The sequence below is a fragment of the Cavenderia fasciculata genome (assembly GCF_000203815.1).
Source record: "Cavenderia fasciculata unplaced genomic scaffold Scf_Dfasci-G-o-33e01.r1-3, whole genome shotgun sequence".
In the NCBI taxonomy this organism is placed as follows: Eukaryota; Evosea; class Eumycetozoa; order Acytosteliales; family Cavenderiaceae; genus Cavenderia; species Cavenderia fasciculata.
The window spans coordinates 974713-995913 of NW_004457734.1; the positions used below are offsets into that span (position 1 = coordinate 974713).

Below are 21201 nucleotides of genomic sequence, written 5' to 3' on the forward strand. Positions count from 1 at the left end.
TACTTTATTTTTTTATTGAGAACCCCATAATTTAATTAAACCGTCTTCAGAGACTGTTGTTAAAGTTTGAGAATCGAGACTCCAAATAGCACGATTATAAAGGCCACCTTGTCCATCCAACTGCTTGGTGATTTCAAATGATGATTTGCCAGAGAGATTTACAATGGTGAGTGACGAACCAGCAATGGCAATATAGCTACCACTATGATCAAAAGAGACAGAGTGACCGTGCTTGCCGTCAATGTCAAATGTTTGGAGACACGTTGATTTACGGAGATCCCAAACCTTGGCAACAGAGTCATCGCAACTGACCATAAAGTAACCATTCTCTGAAAACGAGATGGAACGTACTGCTTGAGTGTGAGCAGTGAGGGTGATGGCACGCTTGTTTTGGCTAATATCCCACAATGAAATCTGTCCATCGTCACTACCTACACCAAGAATAGCGCCATCTGGGTGGAAACGTACAGCTCCGCATGGCCCGTTGGCAGCATTACCATTCTTTAATATTTGATTCAATGACGATGATCCGCTGCTAATATCAAATAGTGCCCAACTACGATCACTTCCACCAACGGCGACGATATCGCCCGATGGATGTACATTGACAGACAAGACTTCACCGCTGTATTTGGCAGATTGACTTTGACCAGATTCAACATTCCACAATCTAACTGTACGATCACGTGATCCAGATACAACCGATCGTCCATTTGGTGTAAAAGCAACACTCTCTACACGCTTTGTGTGTCCCTTGAGTGATTTCTTTACGCTTGAACTATCGTTATCGTATACTGTAACCTCACCATCATCACCTCCACTACCAACTACAACCAACGATCCATGTTGATCAACACTTGATAATCCTCCAGTCGATTGTTGTGCTTCATTCGATGCCAAGATCGCATATGATTTAATTTCTTCAGTTGTTGGTAATTTCTCTGGTTTTGATCTTTTCTTTCTTTGTGCTGATAATCTAAAAATAAACAAAGAGATAAGATATTAATATATAATGATATAAATCATCTCAAACATTAATATGAATGATATCATTCGGATGACATACGCTTTAGATAAATCTCCAACTTTGGTAAGAATATCTTGTGGTAATTTTTGTGTATTTTCAACATCCATTTGATCATTATTATTATTGTTATTATTATTATTATTATTATTATTGTTATTATTTGTTACTGTTCTAATTGGTGTATTTGCGAGTGCACTAAAATATTGATAGAGAAAGAGAGTTAGAGAGAGATAACTTTGTTTTCTTGATTTAGAATACTATGATACAAACGATTTAGCAGCATCTCTTTCTTTAATTAATCTAGCAATGACACGACAAGCAGCATCGTATTGATAGAGTGAATGAGCCAATTCTTGACGAACACTTTCAAATTGTTGTCTAAGTGTAAATGTTTCCAACATGAGTGCATCCCATTCGTTTTGGAACATTTGAAGCATACCTGGGATACTAGTGGTTGTACCAACACGTGGTTTGGTACCAGCTCCATTACTATTATTGTTACTGCTATTGCCAATCTTGACGATTGTAACCAAATCAGTCAATGCCAATGGTTGTCCAGTAGTTGGTTCACGTCCATTTGCATCTATATACTTTTCAATCAATCTCTTTTCATATATATTTCCTGATTTAATCGATACTACTGGCTCTTGTGCCAATTCTCCTGATACTATAAATAGATAAGATAGATAGAAAGATAGAAAGATGTTAATAACATAATCATATATGTAGTATCTAGATCTATAAACATACGTGAACAAATCATATTGTATGTATGTAAATGATATATATAGTATATCAAGTATTACAAGTCGCTTGATTATGATCATAGACCAAACCTCATCTCATTGATAGAGTGCGTGGAGGTATTTTTTTTTAATTTTTTTAATTTTTTTGAATGATGGTGGAAGATCACAGTTGCAGGGTACTTTGAAGAAATATCGTAAGTGACTACTACTATAATTTAGACTATTATTAATATAACAAGTAGTAATAGTACATACCATCTCATATATATACAGTAAAAGAAAATGACAACACATGGAGAACGTACATTAAAGTCTGTTATGATCAAGCCAATCAGCTTGATCTTTAAATTCTTTACTCAGAAATCGGTTGTCCAAGTCATGCTGTTTGAACAGACTGACATTAGAATTGAAGGTGTCATCATTGTGAGTATATGATAGATATAGAAGATAGATAGATAGATAGATAGAAAATCTCTCAACAAGTTGTAGTTGTCAAGTACTAACATTCATCAATCATCATTTTTAGGGTCTTGACGAATATATGAATTTAGTATTGGACAATGCATTTGAAATATCGTTAAAGAAGAAGACTAGAAAACCACTTGGACAGATACTACTAAAAGGAGATAATATAACGCTGGTGTTTGAAGCGACTCCTTCTAATTAGCCTCAACAAACAATCAATCAATCAATCAATCAATCAATATATACTCTTTAAAAATCAATCACCTCCTTTTCCTTCTTCCTTTATATTAAAAACGAACGTTCAAAGTTGTTGTACAAATGAAATAACAACATCAATCCAAAACAAACATCAATTTATATTATCATTAACCGATAGTAACCAAACCAACCAACCCATTTGCAACATGACATATATTTAATGAATGAACAATAACAACAAGACAAACAAACAACAAAACATTGCAACAAAATAACTCGACTGCTTGGTTACTTACAAGATGATAATATTAGATAGGCGAATTCCACCAATCCCAAACCCACCTCCCCAATAACAAAGAATAGAATAGACTGTTTATGAAACAAATTAACAAACTTGTAATTAGATTAAATCCAATAAAATTAATATTTATGGAATCAATGAATATTAATTATATAAACTACCTGAATCCTGGATTGATCCATAATATTATTATTTACTTATTCCTCCCTACCTTGGAAGATCTTCCAACTCAACTCTTGAACTCTTTCATTTATTTTTTTGACTGGAACTTACTCAGAGTATTCAAGCAAGACATTGAATCTGATGAAATCATTATCAAGGTCCCGATTAAAGATTTGGATCGAGGTTGGACAAGAATGAGTACTAAACCTACAACAAATATACAGAGTCTGCACCTTTATAAATAATAATAATAATAAGAAAAAAAGAGTTTAATTGACCAAAAGGGGGGTGGTTAGTTTATGGTTCAGTTTTGTCATTATTCATTCAATAACTTTTTTGTTGTTTATAATAAATAGTAGGAGTAGAGATATATCAATCTTTTTAATTCATTGAATGAATGATGTACAAAGACAAAGATATAATAGACATAGAGGTCTATTAACTGATACAGATGAATCTAGGGAGCGGAGAAATGACCGTTTGAAACAACACCGAACTCAAACCAAACTATCTACAATCATGTCTGCAAGAGGCTTGTTGATCAATCCACTAGAGTTTCAAGTCATAGAGAATAATAATAATAATAATAATAATAACAATGGTCAAGATAGATTGATTGGTGATGATACCAACAACGCTACTCGAGTTAGTGGTGGTGTATTGTCAGTATTGGAAAATGATGATGGTCAAAAGAGAACTCTATTAATTCAAAATACAATTAATTGGATTAAATTTGAACATGTATGTAGTACTACGAGTACAAACTAAACCAGCATACGAGATCACTACGACTAATATATCAATTTTGTGGATTCCACAATAGAATGCAGGTAATACAAAAGGAGCAATTGAAAGATTAAGATATCTTTTATCATTTCCATTTGATTCAGTGTTGCATTTGAATATTAATACAAACAATGATCAATGGTTTGAAGGATTGGTCATAAAGATGGTGTGTCAAGATGAACATATTCTATTATTCATGTTTCAGTGTATTGCTAATCATTCAGCTTGCGACGAGTCGATTACTTTAGAAGCATGTTGGTGTATAACCAATTTAGCTGCATCATCAAATGAGATGGTCGTATCGAAAATGTTGTCAGCATCTCCTTACCTCATTCAATACCTTACTTGTAGGAATGCATTGCTACAAGAACAAAGTATGTGGGCACTTGGAAACCTAGCAAAAGAAAGTACAAACAATCGAGATATTCTATGTTCACAAGGAATTATTCCTCCTCTATTACATATATTTAATAATTTAAATTCAAAAGTAAGAATCATCATCATCTTCTATTGAAATATAACAAACTCTGACTCTATTATTATTATTTTCATAGAACTCACAATTTATAGTAACATGTTGTTTTACAATTCATGCAATATTATTTCCTGGTAAACTAAATAATTCAACATTGACAGATCGTATCAAACAAATAGATGTAGTAGTGTTGGAGACATTACTTAAAAATAATCTAATCGATGGTATACAAAAACATTTAGTGTCATCATCTATAGACAATGAAGCCAAAAGAGAATTATTATGGTTAGTTTGTGATTTGGCTTCACTTCCAATGGTTCACGTATTCTTTGATTCAATTTATATTAAATTGGTAAATATTTATTAAATCTAATTATTTGATTGAATAGAGTAATATTTATTTACCAACTAATATTTATTTATTTTAGATTGAAGGAATTAATATAATTTATAATGTTTTAAATACTGCTGCTGCTGCTGCTGATACATTTGATGAATCTGAATATGGATTAATATTTTTATATTATATTAGGACATTGGGACACTTGTATTCAAATGAAAAATTGGCATTTCATCTTTTAAATACAATGGAGCATAGTATTACTATAAAAATGATTGAATTTTTATTTAAAGTATTATCACTTTCAAAATCACCGTATGTAATACATAATTATAATAATAATAATAGTTACCCTTATTCATCTTTTATTTATTTATTTATTTTTAGTCAAATTATAAAAGAAACTATTTATTTATTAAGTAATATTACTAGTTTGGATTATAAAACAATTGGTCCACTTGCGCAACACGAACAACAACCATCATCATTTTCACGTATTTTTATCAATAATGGATGCGTTCCTATACTCTTTCAATCCTATTTTCGACATCCACCTTCGATCCAATGTCAACTGTTGTATCTCTACAATAATCTATATTGTGAACAATCTTTTGACAGTATTGTACATACTCACATCCTACCTTCTCTTGAAGAAATTGGAAAATATATCTATATTGAATCACTACCAAAAGAATTTAAAAAACTATTTCTCACCTCTTCCCAACGTTCTACAAAACAATAATAATAATAAATGAATAATTAATAATAATAATGGTTGGTTGGATAATAGGTAGTTTCACTCACTCTCTGGTTTATGGCGATTTCATCAATGTAGTTTGTAGATTGGTTTGGTTCCATTCCAGATACTTTCAGTGAAGTAATGTTCGTGCACATCGAAGGGTACGTATTCAAAACAATCCTACGATCTTACACCTACACTCAGAGTTAATTTCCAAAACTGACTTTTGATCTTTTTAGGGCGATCGCCTTCCGAAAAGGTTCGATAGGGAGTGAGCCCTCATTTCTAATTAAATCTTTTTTTGTGGTGGAGGCTCCTGTTTTTTTTCGGATAAGGGAGGGATGCGCCCTTGCTGTCAAAAAAGATATTACAAAGGGCGCTTCCCTGCCACCTGGACAATGACCTCTCATATTTTTCCACAATTATCCTTCAACGTTTCTGTCAATCCCCAATCCCGTCGTCTATATAAACTGTCTCCATCATCACAATCATCTTCATTACATTTACATTTATCTATCTATCTATTCTACAACAACATGTTTAATATTATAGATAACAATCATTTTAAAAAAAAAGTGTTTGTGCTTTTATTTTTTTTAGGTTTTCTTCAATCTTTTGCTTGGGCGGGTGTCATTTGGAGTAGTAACAAACATTTGTATTCAGATTCAGATGGTCAAACATTTTCCACTTCAGAGGCTGCAAGAAAGGTACCTATCTATCTAAAATATACACACAACTTTAAATTAATTATTAATTATTAATTATTCCATCATGTGAATAATATGTATTTTCATTTCTTATTTATTAATTATCTAATTCTTTTTTCTTATTTTTCTTTTTATTTCTTTTTTTAAAGGCTTGTGAAAATACATATTATTCACATGATGGAATAATTGAATGGGGGTATTTAGCAACCATTACATCTCAAGCAGAAATGACCTTTGTATTATCAAATATTGTATCTGGTACTAGTGCTTGGATCAGTGGCTCTGACGATAAGGAACAAGGTATTTGGAGATATAATACTGGACCGGAGATCGGAGAATACTACTATGACGTTTTCAATGAAAAATGTTATACCTATTGTCCAATGAACGATGCTGCCTTTTCCTTTGCCGATGGCAATGGTTTGGTTGTCAGTACAGCAGGTCTAATTACCAACAAGGGATCTGGTACATTGTACAAGGTGGTTTGTGAATTTGGAGGTCTTGAATCCAAAAACGTACCTCGTTTAACACCCATCTCTCAGCCAACCCAAGGTGGGTATGTATTGATCGAAGCCCTTTCCAATGGATTCAATACCACACCTGCAACAGTGACCATTGCACCTGCTGGTGACACTATCTACTACAGTCCATCGGTTAGAACCTATCCTACGTTGGTCGAGGCATATGTCAAGCCTGGTAACGGCGGTCCTATGACTATTGCCATTACTAGTGGTGCCACAACCATCTCTCTGCCATCAGCCTTCCAGCCACCACATCTTAGGGCTGTCTACCCAGTGTTTACAGCTGGTCAGCTCGTCACATTGGTCGGTAACAACTTTGGTATGACTGCCTCTTGGCTCACTGTCACTATTGGTACAGCCAACACTGCCTGTAACAGCATAGTCATACTCGAAGCACACAACATGTTTACATGTACGCTCACAGCCACTCTTGGCACCAACAAATTCCTCCCCGTCACCATTACTCTTGGTGGGCACACCAAAAAGTTCTTCCATCCCGCTCTCTACTATCCCTCCTCTGGTTACTTTGTCAAGGCGTTCTCTGTTCCAATGATTCCAGACATTGCATTCTTCCGTACCACCGACCGATTCCAGTTGTACGGCCAAATTGGCAGAGTTACCTCGGTTACAAGCACAGCCTTGAGAACATTCCTCCAAAACACACTCGCCAGTACCATCACCTGGAAACTATGGCAAAACTACTTTGCAACAGACAATACCTTGGTCACTCTTGTCGGCACGTCGGTTGGTGCATTTGCAAGTGACGTAGGTTACTACTCTTCAAATGTTCCAGATGCAACGGCCGATGGATGTAAAAGATTCCTTTTTACTCTATCCACAAGTGTAACTAGTATTGCCAATCAAGCAGATGAAGGTTATCTTTTATTAGCTTTTAATAATAGTATGTTAAATTTAGACAAAAATATAAATCAATTAATAATTATACTTATTTTATTTATTTTATTTAATTATTTCTATTTTTTATTTAGATCCAACATTTATTAAAAGTGATAGATTAGATTCATTTGAAACATCATATAATTGTCCAACATCTGGATGTTCGATTGCATTCCCAATGACCAACTATGGTTTGTGGAATAGTGAGATTGTATTTACTGCCATGGGAGTAAATATCACTGATTTCAAACAGAATGGTGATCGATTCTTTGTTACTCTACCACCTGGATACGGTAACACTAGACTCAGAGCAATTATTGATAATCGTAATCCCTTTAATTCGTTGCCAATCAGCTATGATCCTCCAACAATTGATACTGTAGTGATTGACTCTGGATATGCTACCATCACTGGTAATAATTTCTATTCAAGCTCATCTCTTGTATCTGTCACTGTAGGTGCCGCCGCTTGCACATCCCCATCGTTTTTAACCCCACACACCGTCATTCAATGTGTTATACCAGCCGATCCAACCCTTTCAACCTATGTCACCATTGCTGGTACACAATCCAACTCTGTGACACCAACTCTTGCTGCACCAAAAGTAACATCGGTATCATCTGCAGTCTCTATTTTCGGTGGATTGATTACCATTAATGGTTTCAATTTCTATTCAACTGCATCAGCTGTATCTGTTACAGTTGGTGGAATTGCTTGTTCATCAGTCTCCATTGTCGTCGCCAATACTCAAATCTCTTGTATTGCACCAGCTTCATCAGGTTCAAAGGCTGTTGTCGTCACAGTATCTACTCGTGTATCCAACTCTGACGTCCTTGCTGTCTATCAACCACCTACCATTTCATCGGTCACTCAAACTGCATCGAATACTATTTCAATTGCCGGAAGTGGGTTTGGAACTACTGCATCTGTTCTATCAATCACTCTTGGAGCATCGACCATTTCCAATACACTTTGTACAGCTGCCAGCACATCTGTTATTTGTTCGAGTCTCCCAACCACATTGATCAATGGATTAATTTCAATTTCTGGATCCAATCAAATTGCATTTAAATTTACACCAACTGTCACCACCAATACACTTTCAACAACACCACAAAGTACCATCACAATCAATGGTAATCACTTTGATTCACTCACACCAACATTTGGAGGATCATCAATCACATGCACTGGTACCTATACTCAATTAGTTTGTACATTCCTACCAAACTCAGTGTCGGGAACATTAAATCTCTCACCATCAGTATCAACATTGGTTACATTTGATCCATTTGTACAATCAATGAATCCATCAACTGTTCCAACAAGTGGTTCGACGGTTATTGTTCAAGGTGGACATTTTGAAAACCACTCTGGTTATACACTCTCAGTACTACTTGGAGGATCAACTCCACTGACATTCACCAAACTCGATCTTGATTTATTGTCAGTTGTAATCCCTGCTGGATATGGTAACTCAAAGTACATCAATGTCCAAGTAAATTCAAAGATTTCAGCACCAAACTTTTCATTTGGCTATGCCACTCCATCGATCAGCACTGTCTTTGTTGAAGAAGGGTATGTCACCATCACTGGTTCCAATTTCTTTACCAGCTCCTCTCTTGTATCTGTCACTGTTGGTGCTGCAGCCTGCACATCACCTACCATTTTGACTGCTCACACTGTCATCCGTTGTGTTGCTCCAGCCAATCCAAGTCTATCAACCTATGTCACCGTCTCTGGTACACAATCCAACTCTGTTACACCAACTCTTGCTGCACCAAAGGTAACTTCGGCTACCCTTGTTCCATTCTTTGGTGGGCTAGTGACTATAAGTGGTACAAATTTCTATGGTACCTCATCGTCTGTTTCAGTTACTGTCGGAGGTATTGCATGCACGTCAGTCTCTATTGTCACCGTCAATACCCAAATCTCATGTACTGTACCAGCTTCATCGGGTTCTAAAGCAATCATTGTCACTGCATTTGGTTTGACTTCAAACTCTGATTCATCTGTCGTTTATCAACCACCAACCATTTCATCGGTCACCCAAACTGCAGCAAATACCATTTCAATTGCCGGAAGTGGGTTTGGAACTACTGCATCAGCTCTATCAATCACTCTTGGAGCATTGACCATTTCCAATACCCTTTGTACAGCCGCTAGTACATCTGTTATTTGTTCAAACCTTCCAACCACATTGGTTAATGGGTTGGTTTCAATTTCTGGTTCAAATCAAATTGCATTTAAATTTACACCAACTATCACCACCAGCACACTCTCTGTCACACCACAAAGTACCATCACTATCAATGGTAATCACTTTGATGGACTTGTACCAACCTTTGGTGTACCAATTTCATGCACTGGTACCTACACTCAACTAGTTTGTACTTTTACGGCATCGGCTGTTTCAGGACCACTGTATGTGACACCAACACAATCAATCAATGTTGTGTTCTCACCATATGTCACATCTATCACCCCTGCTGGTCCAGTCACCACAAGTGGATCAACTGTAACGATTCAAGGCGGACACTTTGAAAATCACTCTGGATACACCCTTTCAGTGTTGGTTGGAGGATCGGCTCTTTCATCATTTACCAAACTCGATATTGGAACATTGGTTGTTCAAATTCCAGCTGGATACGGCACATCCAAGATCATCAACGTTCAAGTAAACTCTATTGTATCACCAAACTTTTCGTTCAACTATGCCTCGCCAACCATTATCAGTGTTGTTGTCGATCAAGGTTTCTCTACCATTACAGGTACCAACTTTTACTCTGATTCTGCAATTATTGCTGTCACTGTAGGAGCTGCCGCTTGCACATCTCCAACATTCTTGACCGCCCACACTACCATTCTTTGTGTCGCTCCAACAGACCCAACCCTTTCAACCAATGTTAAAGTTTCTGGTACTCAATCCAACTCTGTGACACCAACTCTTGCAGCACCAAAAGTAACATCAGTATCATCGACAGTCTCTATTTTCGGTGGATTGATTACCATTAATGGTTTCAATTTCTATTCAACTGCATCAGCTGTATCTGTTAAAGTTGGTGGAATTGCTTGTTCATCAGTCTCCATTGTCGTTGCCAATACCCAAATCTCTTGTGTTGCACCAGCTTCATCAGGTTCAAAGGCTGTTGTCGTCACAGTATCTACTCGTGTATCCAACTCTGACGTCCTTGCTGTCTATCAACCACCTACCATTTCATCGGTCACTCAAACTGCAGCAAATACCATTTCAATTGCCGGAAGTGGGTTTGGAACTACTGCATCAGCTCTATCGATCACTCTTGGAGCATCGACCATTTCAAATACACTTTGTACAGCTGCCAGCACATCTGTTATTTGTTCGAGTCTCCCAACCACATTGATCAATGGATTAGTTTCAATTTCTGGTTCAAATCAAATCGCATTTAAATTTACACCAATCATCACAACCAGCACACTTTCAACAACACCACAAAGTACGATCACTATCAATGGTAATCACTTTGATTCACTCACACCAACATTTGGAGGATCATCAATCACATGCACTGGTACCTATACTCAACTAGTTTGTACATTCTTACCAAATTCAGTATCAGGAACATTAAATCTCTCACCATCAGTATCAACATTGGTTACATTTGATCCATTTGTACAATCAATTAATCCATCTGGTACCATTCCAACAAGTGGGTCAACGGTTATTGTTCAAGGTGGACATTTTGAAAACCATTCTGGTTACACACTCTCGGTATTACTTGGAGGATCAACTCCATTGACATTTACCAAACTCGATCTTGATTCATTATCGGTTCAAATTCCACCAGGAACTGGAACAAATTTTTATTTTGTTGTTCAAGTAAACGCCAAGATTTCATCACAAGTTGTATTTAGTTATTCACTTCCATCGATCTCCTATACCAAGACCTCTGGTAATCAACTAACCATTGTTGGATCAAACTTTGGAAGCCAACTCTCAATCTCACTTGACATTGGTAGTAGTACTGCATCAGTGTCTACTGTCAATCACAACACCATTGTAACAACCATTCCAAACAATGCACAACAAACTGATCAAATATTGCTTACGGTTGGGGGCCAATCCACCACCTACTCGTCGGGTATAACTCTTCACCCCTCGATCATTAGTGTTTCTTCCGTTAGAACTTCTGGTGGAGTTATCACCATCACTGCTGCCTATGCCCCTGTATCGGCCATTCCACAATTTTACCTTTTAGGTAGCACCAACACACCTGCCGTGGCAATTACTTCGACTCATCCCTACAAGTTTACTTTGACTGCACCAGCTGGGTGTGCCGACCGATTGGTTTCCCTTTCACTCGGATCAAGCCCAATCTCTAGTGTTGGAACCATCAACTACTTGCAACCATCCATCACATCAGTATCCAATCCACCCTTTCAAAGTATTGCCCCCATCACCATCACTGGTGTCAATTTGCCAGCAAGTGGTATATCATTTATCTATGTATCCGATATAAGATACATGTGTACCAACATTCAATACGTAGGTGATACTACCATCACCTGCTCTTTTGATGGATTAAACTTGCATCCTCCCTACCAAACCATCAGTCCAGTATACGGTGATCCACCTATGACCATATATATGGTTGGAGCATGCTCCACAATCTCTGCCAATGTGTTCAAGTACCAACCCATTGCCATTACCACGGTCATTCCAATGTACAACTCCATCGAGATTAAAGGTACTGGATTCATATTCAAGGTTACTGGACCAGTTGTCATGATAGACAGTCCTACCTCTACACCATTGACTGGTTGCTCCTATACCACTACTACTGTTACATGTGATATGACCTACCAATTATATCCCCCTTATGTAATCTACCTTGAAGGTGGTCCATACAGAGCTATTTATGAAAATTAACAATAAATAAATAAATAAATAAATAAATAATAATTGTTACTGTTATAAATGAGATTATTTAAATTGATTTATTTCTTAATTGTGAAATATAAAATGACAGCCAAAACACCAGCGACGATGAAAAGGATAAGAGCGAGCCAACACATTTTAGTTCTAGCCGAACGTTGATGCTGGCTTGCTTGTTTAATTTGTACAACACCTTCTTGAGTATTCATGACGGTAGATTCGAGACTGTGCTCGATAGTGTTCAACATGACACCTTGTTCAGAGACCAAATTGGAGAGATCCATAAAGATTTCATTAATCTCGACGATGGATTGTTCGATTTGACGAATACCATCCTCACGTTCTTGGATGATAGAGTTTTGGTATTCTCTCTCTGACTCTACTTGACTCAATTGTTGACGACGAGATGCTTCCAATAAACTTTGGTTTTCTCTTTCAGTATCGTTTTCCTCTTCCTCATAGAATTGATTGTTGCCACCATATCTTCCAAATTGTTGTTGTTGTTGTTGTTGCTGTTGTGGTTGTGGTTTGTTTTGTTGTGGTAATGGTGTAGATCTTTCCTTCTTTGTTGCAACTTGTGCAATCTCTTGGAATTGTTGTAAACATGCATTATATTCTTTTACTAATTTTTGATATGATAATTTCTATAAAACAAAAGAAAAAAGAAATAAAGAAAGAAGAATATTAGAAATCATTAAAGAGAGTATGGATGATGATGAGGATTGGTTGGTTGGTTCATACAGTTTTTTGATCTCTGGCACGACTGGCTAAACTTGTTAAAGTCTTAACCTTTGATGATTCTGATGAAATGAGTTGGGTAGTTGAAGAAACACAAGTACGACTATAAGTAGGGGAATAAAATATATATGTTAGTTCGATAAAGCATGCTAGATATTTTGATCGGTTGTTGTTTGTTTTACTGTTGTTGATTCATACATTTTGTCTCTAACTTCCATAGTATCTTTTGGAGTACCTAATTGTTGAACCAATCTCGTAAGTGTTGATACGGCTACTGTAATTTGATGTATATTTTTGGTGGTTGCTTGGTACTCTGGAGAAAAACCATTATCATCATATGAAGATAGTCCATTGTTATTGCTATTGTTGTTGTTGTTGTTGTTGTATCCGTTACCACCTCCATAATCATCTACATCAATGAGATATTGCTGTTGTTGTTGTGGTCTACCTCCTTGATTGTTGTTATAACTACCACCTTGTTGTTGGTATCCTCCTTGTTGTTGGTTGAATCCACCTTGTTGTTGATTATTATATCCTCCTTGTTGTTGTTGGTTAAATCCACCTTGTTGTTGATTATATCCTCCACCTCCACCAAATCTATTATTATTAGAGTTGTTATTATTATAACCTCCTCCGTATCCACTATTATTGTTATTATTATTATTGTACATGTTTTTGATTTATTTATCTCTCTCTCTATATGTATTACTATCGAAACTATAGTCTCTCTCTCTAGAGTTGTGTAAACTTGTTCTTTACTAAAATGAATAAACAAACAAACAAGTTGTTTGTTGTTGTTGTTGTTGTTGTTGTTGTTTAAGTTTGATTTAAATATCGACTTGAAAATGTGATAATAGAATGAGAGTAATATAAAAGTTTATCTCTCTCTTTTTTTTTTTTTCTATCTGTTTGTTTGACTAATGCAGTAAAAATAATCAATAAATTTATTATTATTACCTTGTTCGTTTCCTCCAATTTCAGGGGTCACCTCTCCTCTCTAATTTTTGAAATTAATTTTTTCACCGGAACTTTCAGGCGATGCTCTCTCCCTCTTTGTTCATCGAAGAGAGTGTCCGAGATCATTAAATGTTGGTCATAACCTAATTGTTTCTTAAAACGATCGATTACACAACTCACTCATATCAATCATTCCGTCTATCCTATTTTCTATCTGTTCACTACATCTTTGGAGCATATGATATGTTTATCAAGACAACATATTACTTCATTTTTCAATGTTGCTTACAACAAAAATATCTAAAACACCCGCAAAGTTTATAACTCTAGAATTAATTGAATGAATAAAGTTAGTTTAGTTAAAGATATTTCTTTTCTTTTCAATTCAATCTCATCCCAACTTCTACAGTATCAGAATCCAAGTTTAACTTAATAATTATTTATTAAAATTAATTAATTAAAATTCGAACCACACAATTGTTACAACAGCAATATTTTTGTTCTTCACCAATGCAATGGTGTTGACAACAATCGTCATAAAGTGATTTACTAAAACAATTTTTTTACAAAATATTCATTAATAACAGAGGACACTGTTTAGTGTTTCATATGAATTAAACTCGACTTCAAGTTTTAAAAAACAATTAATATTATTATTTATTTTATAGTAAGAGAAATGAAAGAATAGTCAGAGATAGAGATAAGATGGATAATCAATCTATAGGTACTTCATGGGATTTTTCCCTATTTGGATGCTGTTCAGCTCCGTTTGTAAGTAAAAAGATATCTTTTACCAAAATACATTATCATTCCTCCTTTTTAATACTTACTTATACTTATTCCTTTATTAGATATCATTTTTATCATGTGCATTTTGTCCATGTCAAGTAGCAAGACAAAGAGCAACTACTTTTAAAAAGTTTGGATGTGGAGATTGTTTATTTTCGATATGTTGTTTTCCCTGTGCATCATGTATCAATAGACGTAGAATTAGACAAAATTATGATATCGTAGGAAACGATATTGGAGATTGTTGCTGTACTTGTCTATGTGGTTGCTGTACTGTTGTTCAACATGCCAGAGAATTAGATCTCAAGGGAGATAGACCAGGAGGGTTATTCATGGAAAAAGGTCCAAAAAAATTACATGATGAAGAAACTGCAAGTAATACAACTGCTCATCATGATGAATAGAATAAAATAATAAATTAATTCAAATAAATTAAACAAACATAGCCAAAAATAATAATTGAATTAGATAGAAAAAAAAGAAGTTAATATTTTATTTTATATTTTATAATGGTTGTAATGTAATGGTAATTATTATTAATAATTATGATTGGTTATTAATAATATTTGTTGTTATTGTTGTTGTTGGTTAATATTATAGGGGTTGTTAGGGTTATAGGAGTATTTGTATTGTATTTGTATTTTTGGAATTAAATTAAATAGAAAACATTTTAAACCATTTTCTATTATCATTAAAGAATTCAGTAATGTTGGAGATGATACCACGATTGAATACATTCCATTTACCATCTTTTCGGAGGTAAGAGTATTTGTTCATATTGATTACTTCATTGGTGGTATAGTTGAATAGAATGCCCAACAATTGAGCAGACAATAACTTCCAAATCCAAATCCAAGCAATCATACCATAAACGAAAAAGATTGAAATCATACGATGTGTATCATAATAATAGCTCAATGCATTAATCATATTACCATATTCCAATACTGGTCCATTTATATCTGCTTTATAAACTATAAAAACAAAATAATAAGTATAATTAAACATCGAGTTTAATCTTTATAATGTCTTTTTTTTTTTTTTTTTGTTTGGTTACTTACAATGATAGGCAACATAATACATTGGAACTGCAACCAAACTATAACTAAATAACATTAATATAAACATACGATGATTATTTGTACCAACACAATTGTTGATCCAAATACAATGATGATCATATCTAGCTACACAAACTTGACAAAATTTACAATGTTTTGATCTAATTGGTCTATTTGTCTAAAAAAGAAGAAATAAATAAATAAATAAATAATAAATAATTTTTGTTCCTATTTCTTTTTTTACATACAAAACAAGTAACACAAATTTCTGGAGTTGGTTGATTATTTTCCAAACAAGTTAAAAATGATTGATGATCATTTTCAACGGTAGATTTAACTACACCTGGATCGGTAAAAGGTAATTTACATAGGCAGTAGAAAAAGACGGCACTAAAGATATTGATGATTACATGAGAGAATACAAATTCGGTAGTGTCCCAAAACATCAACAAAAAGTATGACCACCAACATATAGTACATCCAATAATCCACCAAGACACTGGTAAGGGATTAGGTGAATCAGGAGGCCAAAACTTTGTCAATGCCAACCTTGCCAAATTACCATACAATATCAATAAAGGAATCGAAAAATAAATCTTAAAACTTAATAAAGTGATAAAGAATAAAAAGTTTCCCAACATTGCTAATATTATCCAAAATGTATTATTATTTTCATATCCCTAAAGAGAAAGAAAAATAAATAAAAAGGAAAATTAAAACATAAATTAGTATATGTATTATTAATTAAATTATTTGATATTATTTATCATTTTTTACCTTTTTTTCAATATTTGTATGAACATGATGTTCTTCAACTTGTTTTAAAAACTTTAAAACTGGATCAGTTGATCTTGTTTTTGCCAATTCTCTTGCTGTTTTATTATCATTATCCTAAAAAAAAAAAAAATTAAAATAATTAGTTATTAATTAATTAATTAAATGTTTGTTTTATATTTAATATATTTACTCTTATAGTTATTGAAGCACTTTCTTCATAAAGTACTTTAACAGCTTCATAATAACCTTTATAAGCAGCCCAATGGAAAGGAGTTCTACCAAGATTATCCAAACAATTAATCTCTGCTCCTTTTCTTAAAAAGAATCTAATTAATTTAACATTTCCCTATATATATATGATATATAAAACATTAGTAACTATTACTTTCTTAGATATCAGTATGTTGACTTACGGCAAAAGCAGCCCAATGAAGAGCAGTATGACCTTCATCATCTTTTGAAGTGACAGGCATACCACGATGCATGAGGTATCTGACTAGATGAATGTTATCGATGGGGGCAGAAGAGGAGTTGTTTGAAAAGGATACTGATACGGTTGGTTGAGAACATGACAAGAGTAGACAGTTGAGTCCACGCTTATCACGACGATAAATATCGCCACCAGCCTGTGTTACTAGATAATTTACAAGATTAACGTCACCTGAAAGACAGGCCCAATGTAATGGTGTTTGCCATTGTTCAATGTTTGGTGCATTGACATCGGCACCCTTTGAAACCAAATAGTATACAATGGTTGTATGGCGTCTAAAACATGCCCAATGCAATGCTGTATTTCCTTGAACATCCTTTTGATTCAAGATTGATTTAATGATTCTTGATGGTCCAATCGATGACGACGATGACGATGACGATGACGAAGACGATATTGATGGTGAACCACCAGCAGCAGCGGTAGTAGAGCCATTTGGTGAAGTTGTATAATTTGAATAGGATGAATAAGGAGTCAATGAATTCTTATTCTCTAATCGTTTAATTGTATCTTTGATTGCTTCTAAATCTCCAGATGAAGAATAATGAATCAATTCAGATACAATAGCTTCATTTTGATTATTGTAATGAATACCACTATTATTATTACTACTATGATGATGATGATTATTTGTTGTTACTTTATTTTGTGATTTAATTTTACTATTATTACTATTATTATTACTATTATTATTATTATTATTACTATCTACATTTTCATTATCAGAGTTGTATGAAATATCATCATCTTCATCATCTGTAAATGTATGACTTGTCATTCCTTACTATTATAAACTCTTTCTTCTTATTCTATCTACAGTACATATATTATATATATTAATATCTATTAAAAGCTCTTTGAAGCTCTCTTCTCTATTTTTTAAAAAACGTAATCGTTGACGGTGTTTTTTTTTTTTTATAAAATTTTATATAAACTATCTGTCTTGAGGTCCTTTTTAAAAATATATGTATAAAAAGGATTCTAGAATAGAGAATAAATAATTAAAAATACAGTGATGATGAATGAACAAAGGTGATGGGTGTTAGCATTATAGACACAGGAGCAGAGAGAGGAGGATAGGGGTGGTTTTTCTAGAATCCAAGGCAGATCATTGTTGTTGCTTGGGATCTGAGGTGCCCGTAACAAAAAACACCAAACAAAAAAAAAAAAAATTAAAATTTTATGGTTTCTTGGATATTTTTTTAATTTTTTATATTCAAAATATCTTTGGTGTTTTAAAATTTTAAATAAATCAGAGGAGGACTCTTTCCCTAGCTTCGATTTCCTTCCAATCATAAAACACTTGTCATGTGATCTTTGCTCTCTCTAATCAACATATCTACATGTTCGAACGGTTTGGAAAATCCATTCATCCATTCATCACAACTTAAACAAACATTTTGGAAAAAGATAGAAAGAAAGAAAAGAATTGGAAAAGTAATTGAAAGATTACGGTTTATATTTATAGAAATACTATTATTAATGATTAATTATTAATTATTAATTATTATTATGCTTGTTGTTGAATTTGTTCGGTTTGTTGAGTTTGTTGTTGAGTTTGTTGTTGTTGTTCATTCTGTTGAATTTGTTGAGGAGCAGCTGTAACGGGTGGAGGAGGGATTGTTGGAGCAACAATAGCAGGTTTTTCATAACAGACGTGACTCCAGAGGACAATGTCGTTGAGAGGTGACCGTGTGCCATCGAGATGTTGCTTTTCATTTCGATAGACAATATTGAATTTGTGGAGTCGTTCGTTACCTTGGTGACGGAGGTTCCATTCACGACATACCCATCTACCCATACCTAGACGGATGAGTTCGTAACCACCGCCAGTATTCATGTTTTCGTATACCTTGAACCAGCGATGGTTACCGATACATGGGGCATAGGGATATGGCTTTTCACGAGAGTATGGGGCGGGGTTACCCTTCCATGTAAACAGTCCTTCGTTATTCCACATTTCCATCTGCGTGCCGTCATCTAGTTCACCTTCAAATGTGTACCACCAATGGATGGCAGGCGGACGTGGGGAAAACATAGACCACATCTGGTCGAGACGCAGCGAGAAGAGTACCCAGTTGAGTTGGGGTGGCAGGCCAATTGGAAGACCGCAATCGACCGTGTTACAGTTCCAACCAAGTGCCAACAAGATAGAGGCGAGAGCGACGACGTTGAAAAAGGCGTGTTTGGACATTTTAATGAATCGAACCTTTCGGTTGAGACGGCGGTAGTAGTGGTTGGTCGCTTCATCCGGTACGCTACCTCCGATACTTTCCAGAACTGGGTATTGGTGGTGATTGTTTTGGTAGTAGTGTTGTTGGTGGTGGTTGTTAGTCTCGAGGGAGGGTGATTGGGGACGTACGACGAGAATCTCATCGCGCACCTTGTTGACAGTACGCTCGACAAAATCAACCGATTTCTTGAGATAATATTGGACCATGCGAATCTCGAGAACTCTTGAGATTGGCCAGAGCAATGGAGACGCGCGACAAATCGATGCTAGTGCCTTGACACCTGTGTGTCGGATACCTTTATGGTCCTTGGTGATGATCCAGTTACCGTGTGGCGTACCGATATCAATCGACTCGGATGCCGCTCCATCCATCAGACGTGACTCTTTTTCATCGGATGATGATGGAGCTGGTCCAACCTCTACCTCGGGCAATAAAAAGAATGTACTGGCAAGAGCAGCCATAATGTATCCCGGACGCCCATTATAGTATATTTGGAAGTCACAACGCTCCTTGGTACGAACACGGTCCATGATCTTGTCCCACAAGTAGGTTGGGAACAACAACAACGATCCAGTTGCACAAATGGGACTGAAAATACCCAAACGCATAAACAACCCAAATCCAACATGCAACATAAAGAATCCAAGTGCTCCAATAATCTTTAATGGGGCAGTCCAAACAGGCGACAAACATAAAAGGATACCAAAACCTTCGTAATACAGTACACCCACTGTCATAAACTTGAGCAAAACGGGAAAGTTGAGGGCAAACTCTGCTGCAAAAGTTCTAAAGTAATCCAATTGCAATGCAAAATAAGTAGCAGTATAATCCTTTCTCCATTCATCACCAGTCTTGTGTACATAAGAAAATACATAAAGGAAAAAGATTTGTAAAATAATTGCAAATGATGCTAGAAAAATAAAAGGAAAAGGAAAATAGGTGAGAAGATTTTAAATAAATAAATATTTGTTTAACTTACCAAAATTTGTTATATTATATTTTTTAGTTTCTCTTCTTAGAACATTTCTTTTAAATGCACTATCGATTGACCACACAGAACCAATTGGTAAAAAGAATGCAAAGTAACTAATAACTCTCATATATACATCTCCACCATGTCCAACTATATTATTTCTTGCTTGTAATGATAAAACAAAAATATAATGTAAAAACATTGATAATCTTGATCGATATCTAAATAATATATTAAAATAAAAAAAAAAGATTAGATTAAATTGTTGATTCCAATTTGATTATAAAGACTAGACATACCCAATCATTACACTAAAACAAATAACAATATTAACTAAAAATAAGAATTGCATAAATGGAACTGCTCCACTCATTAAATGGAATGAAAACCAATTGGTATTCCAATAATTATCTGCTACTACTGCTCTTGGTAAGAATCCTTCATCTATAGTATAATTGAATAAGTTAAATCTATAAATTGATTTTATATTTCTATCTATCTTTTTATGATCATACCTGAATAATGTGCTTTAATATCAGGCCATCTTTCTAGAATATCAACCATGCCAATAAATCCAACAAAGAATCTAAAAACAGCCAATGCTCTCTTGTCAACACCCAATATAGTCTCCAGTTTACTCACTGGTACTGATATTGTCTTTTTGCCATGTGTAAGTACCATTATTATTATTATTTGATCATTAGATATATATAAATATAAAAAAAAAAGAAAGATAGGGATTTAAACAATGAGAGAGAGAGAGAGATGATGAAAAAGATAATGGTATGGTATAAGAAAGAGGAGTAAAAAGTAACTGATTGATTGTTGTTGTTACAATGATGATAATATGGTATTGATGTTAAACCATCTTTATCATTTTAAAAAGAGAATGGGAGTGCAAGT

General features: G+C 34.7%; 6 protein-coding genes across 6 annotated transcripts; 2 read left to right on the forward strand and 4 right to left on the reverse strand.

Moving 5' to 3' along the window:
• Positions 1-12: 12 nt before the first annotated feature.
• Positions 13-1790, reverse strand: prp19 (WD40 repeat-containing protein; the record flags this gene model as incomplete). Its single annotated transcript, XM_004360282.1, has 4 exons — positions 13-976; positions 1067-1222; positions 1298-1694; positions 1778-1790. The coding sequence occupies 4 exons, from the start codon at positions 1788-1790 to the stop codon at positions 13-15; spliced, it is 1530 nt and encodes a 509-aa protein (XP_004360339.1).
• A 1502-nt stretch (positions 1791-3292) lies between these two features.
• DFA_04617 (uncharacterized protein) lies at positions 3293-12273 on the forward strand (the record flags this gene model as incomplete). The annotated part of the gene is made up of 11 exons (XM_004360283.1): positions 3293-3640; positions 3723-4172; positions 4240-4512; positions 4589-4757; positions 4794-4815; positions 4888-5122; positions 5336-5400; positions 5479-5498; positions 5840-5946; positions 6096-7368; positions 7457-12273. 11 exons carry the CDS (start codon positions 3293-3295, stop codon positions 12271-12273), a joined length of 7779 nt encoding a protein of 2592 aa, XP_004360340.1.
• A 68-nt stretch (positions 12274-12341) lies between these two features.
• syn7A (syntaxin 7) lies at positions 12342-13688 on the reverse strand (the record flags this gene model as incomplete). The annotated part of the gene is made up of 3 exons (XM_004360284.1): positions 12342-12923; positions 13021-13120; positions 13216-13688. The coding sequence occupies 3 exons, from the start codon at positions 13686-13688 to the stop codon at positions 12342-12344; spliced, it is 1155 nt and encodes a 384-aa protein (XP_004360341.1).
• Positions 13689-13780: 92 nt separating this feature from the next.
• Positions 13781-15167, forward strand: DFA_04619 (uncharacterized protein; the record flags this gene model as incomplete). Its single annotated transcript, XM_004360285.1, has 3 exons — positions 13781-13803; positions 14643-14745; positions 14826-15167. The coding sequence occupies 3 exons, from the start codon at positions 13781-13783 to the stop codon at positions 15165-15167; spliced, it is 468 nt and encodes a 155-aa protein (XP_004360342.1).
• Positions 15168-15417: 250 nt separating this feature from the next.
• Positions 15418-17869, reverse strand: DFA_04620 (Ankyrin repeat-containing protein AKR1; the record flags this gene model as incomplete). Its single annotated transcript, XM_004360286.1, has 7 exons — positions 15418-15737; positions 15825-16002; positions 16073-16504; positions 16602-16715; positions 16792-16947; positions 17015-17227; positions 17249-17869. The coding sequence occupies 7 exons, from the start codon at positions 17867-17869 to the stop codon at positions 15418-15420; spliced, it is 2034 nt and encodes a 677-aa protein (XP_004360343.1).
• A 732-nt stretch (positions 17870-18601) lies between these two features.
• DFA_04621 (uncharacterized protein) lies at positions 18602-20979 on the reverse strand (the record flags this gene model as incomplete). Its single annotated transcript, XM_004360287.1, has 4 exons — positions 18602-20235; positions 20305-20519; positions 20598-20742; positions 20814-20979. The coding sequence occupies 4 exons, from the start codon at positions 20977-20979 to the stop codon at positions 18602-18604; spliced, it is 2160 nt and encodes a 719-aa protein (XP_004360344.1).
• Between the last annotated feature and the right edge of the window lie 222 nt (positions 20980-21201).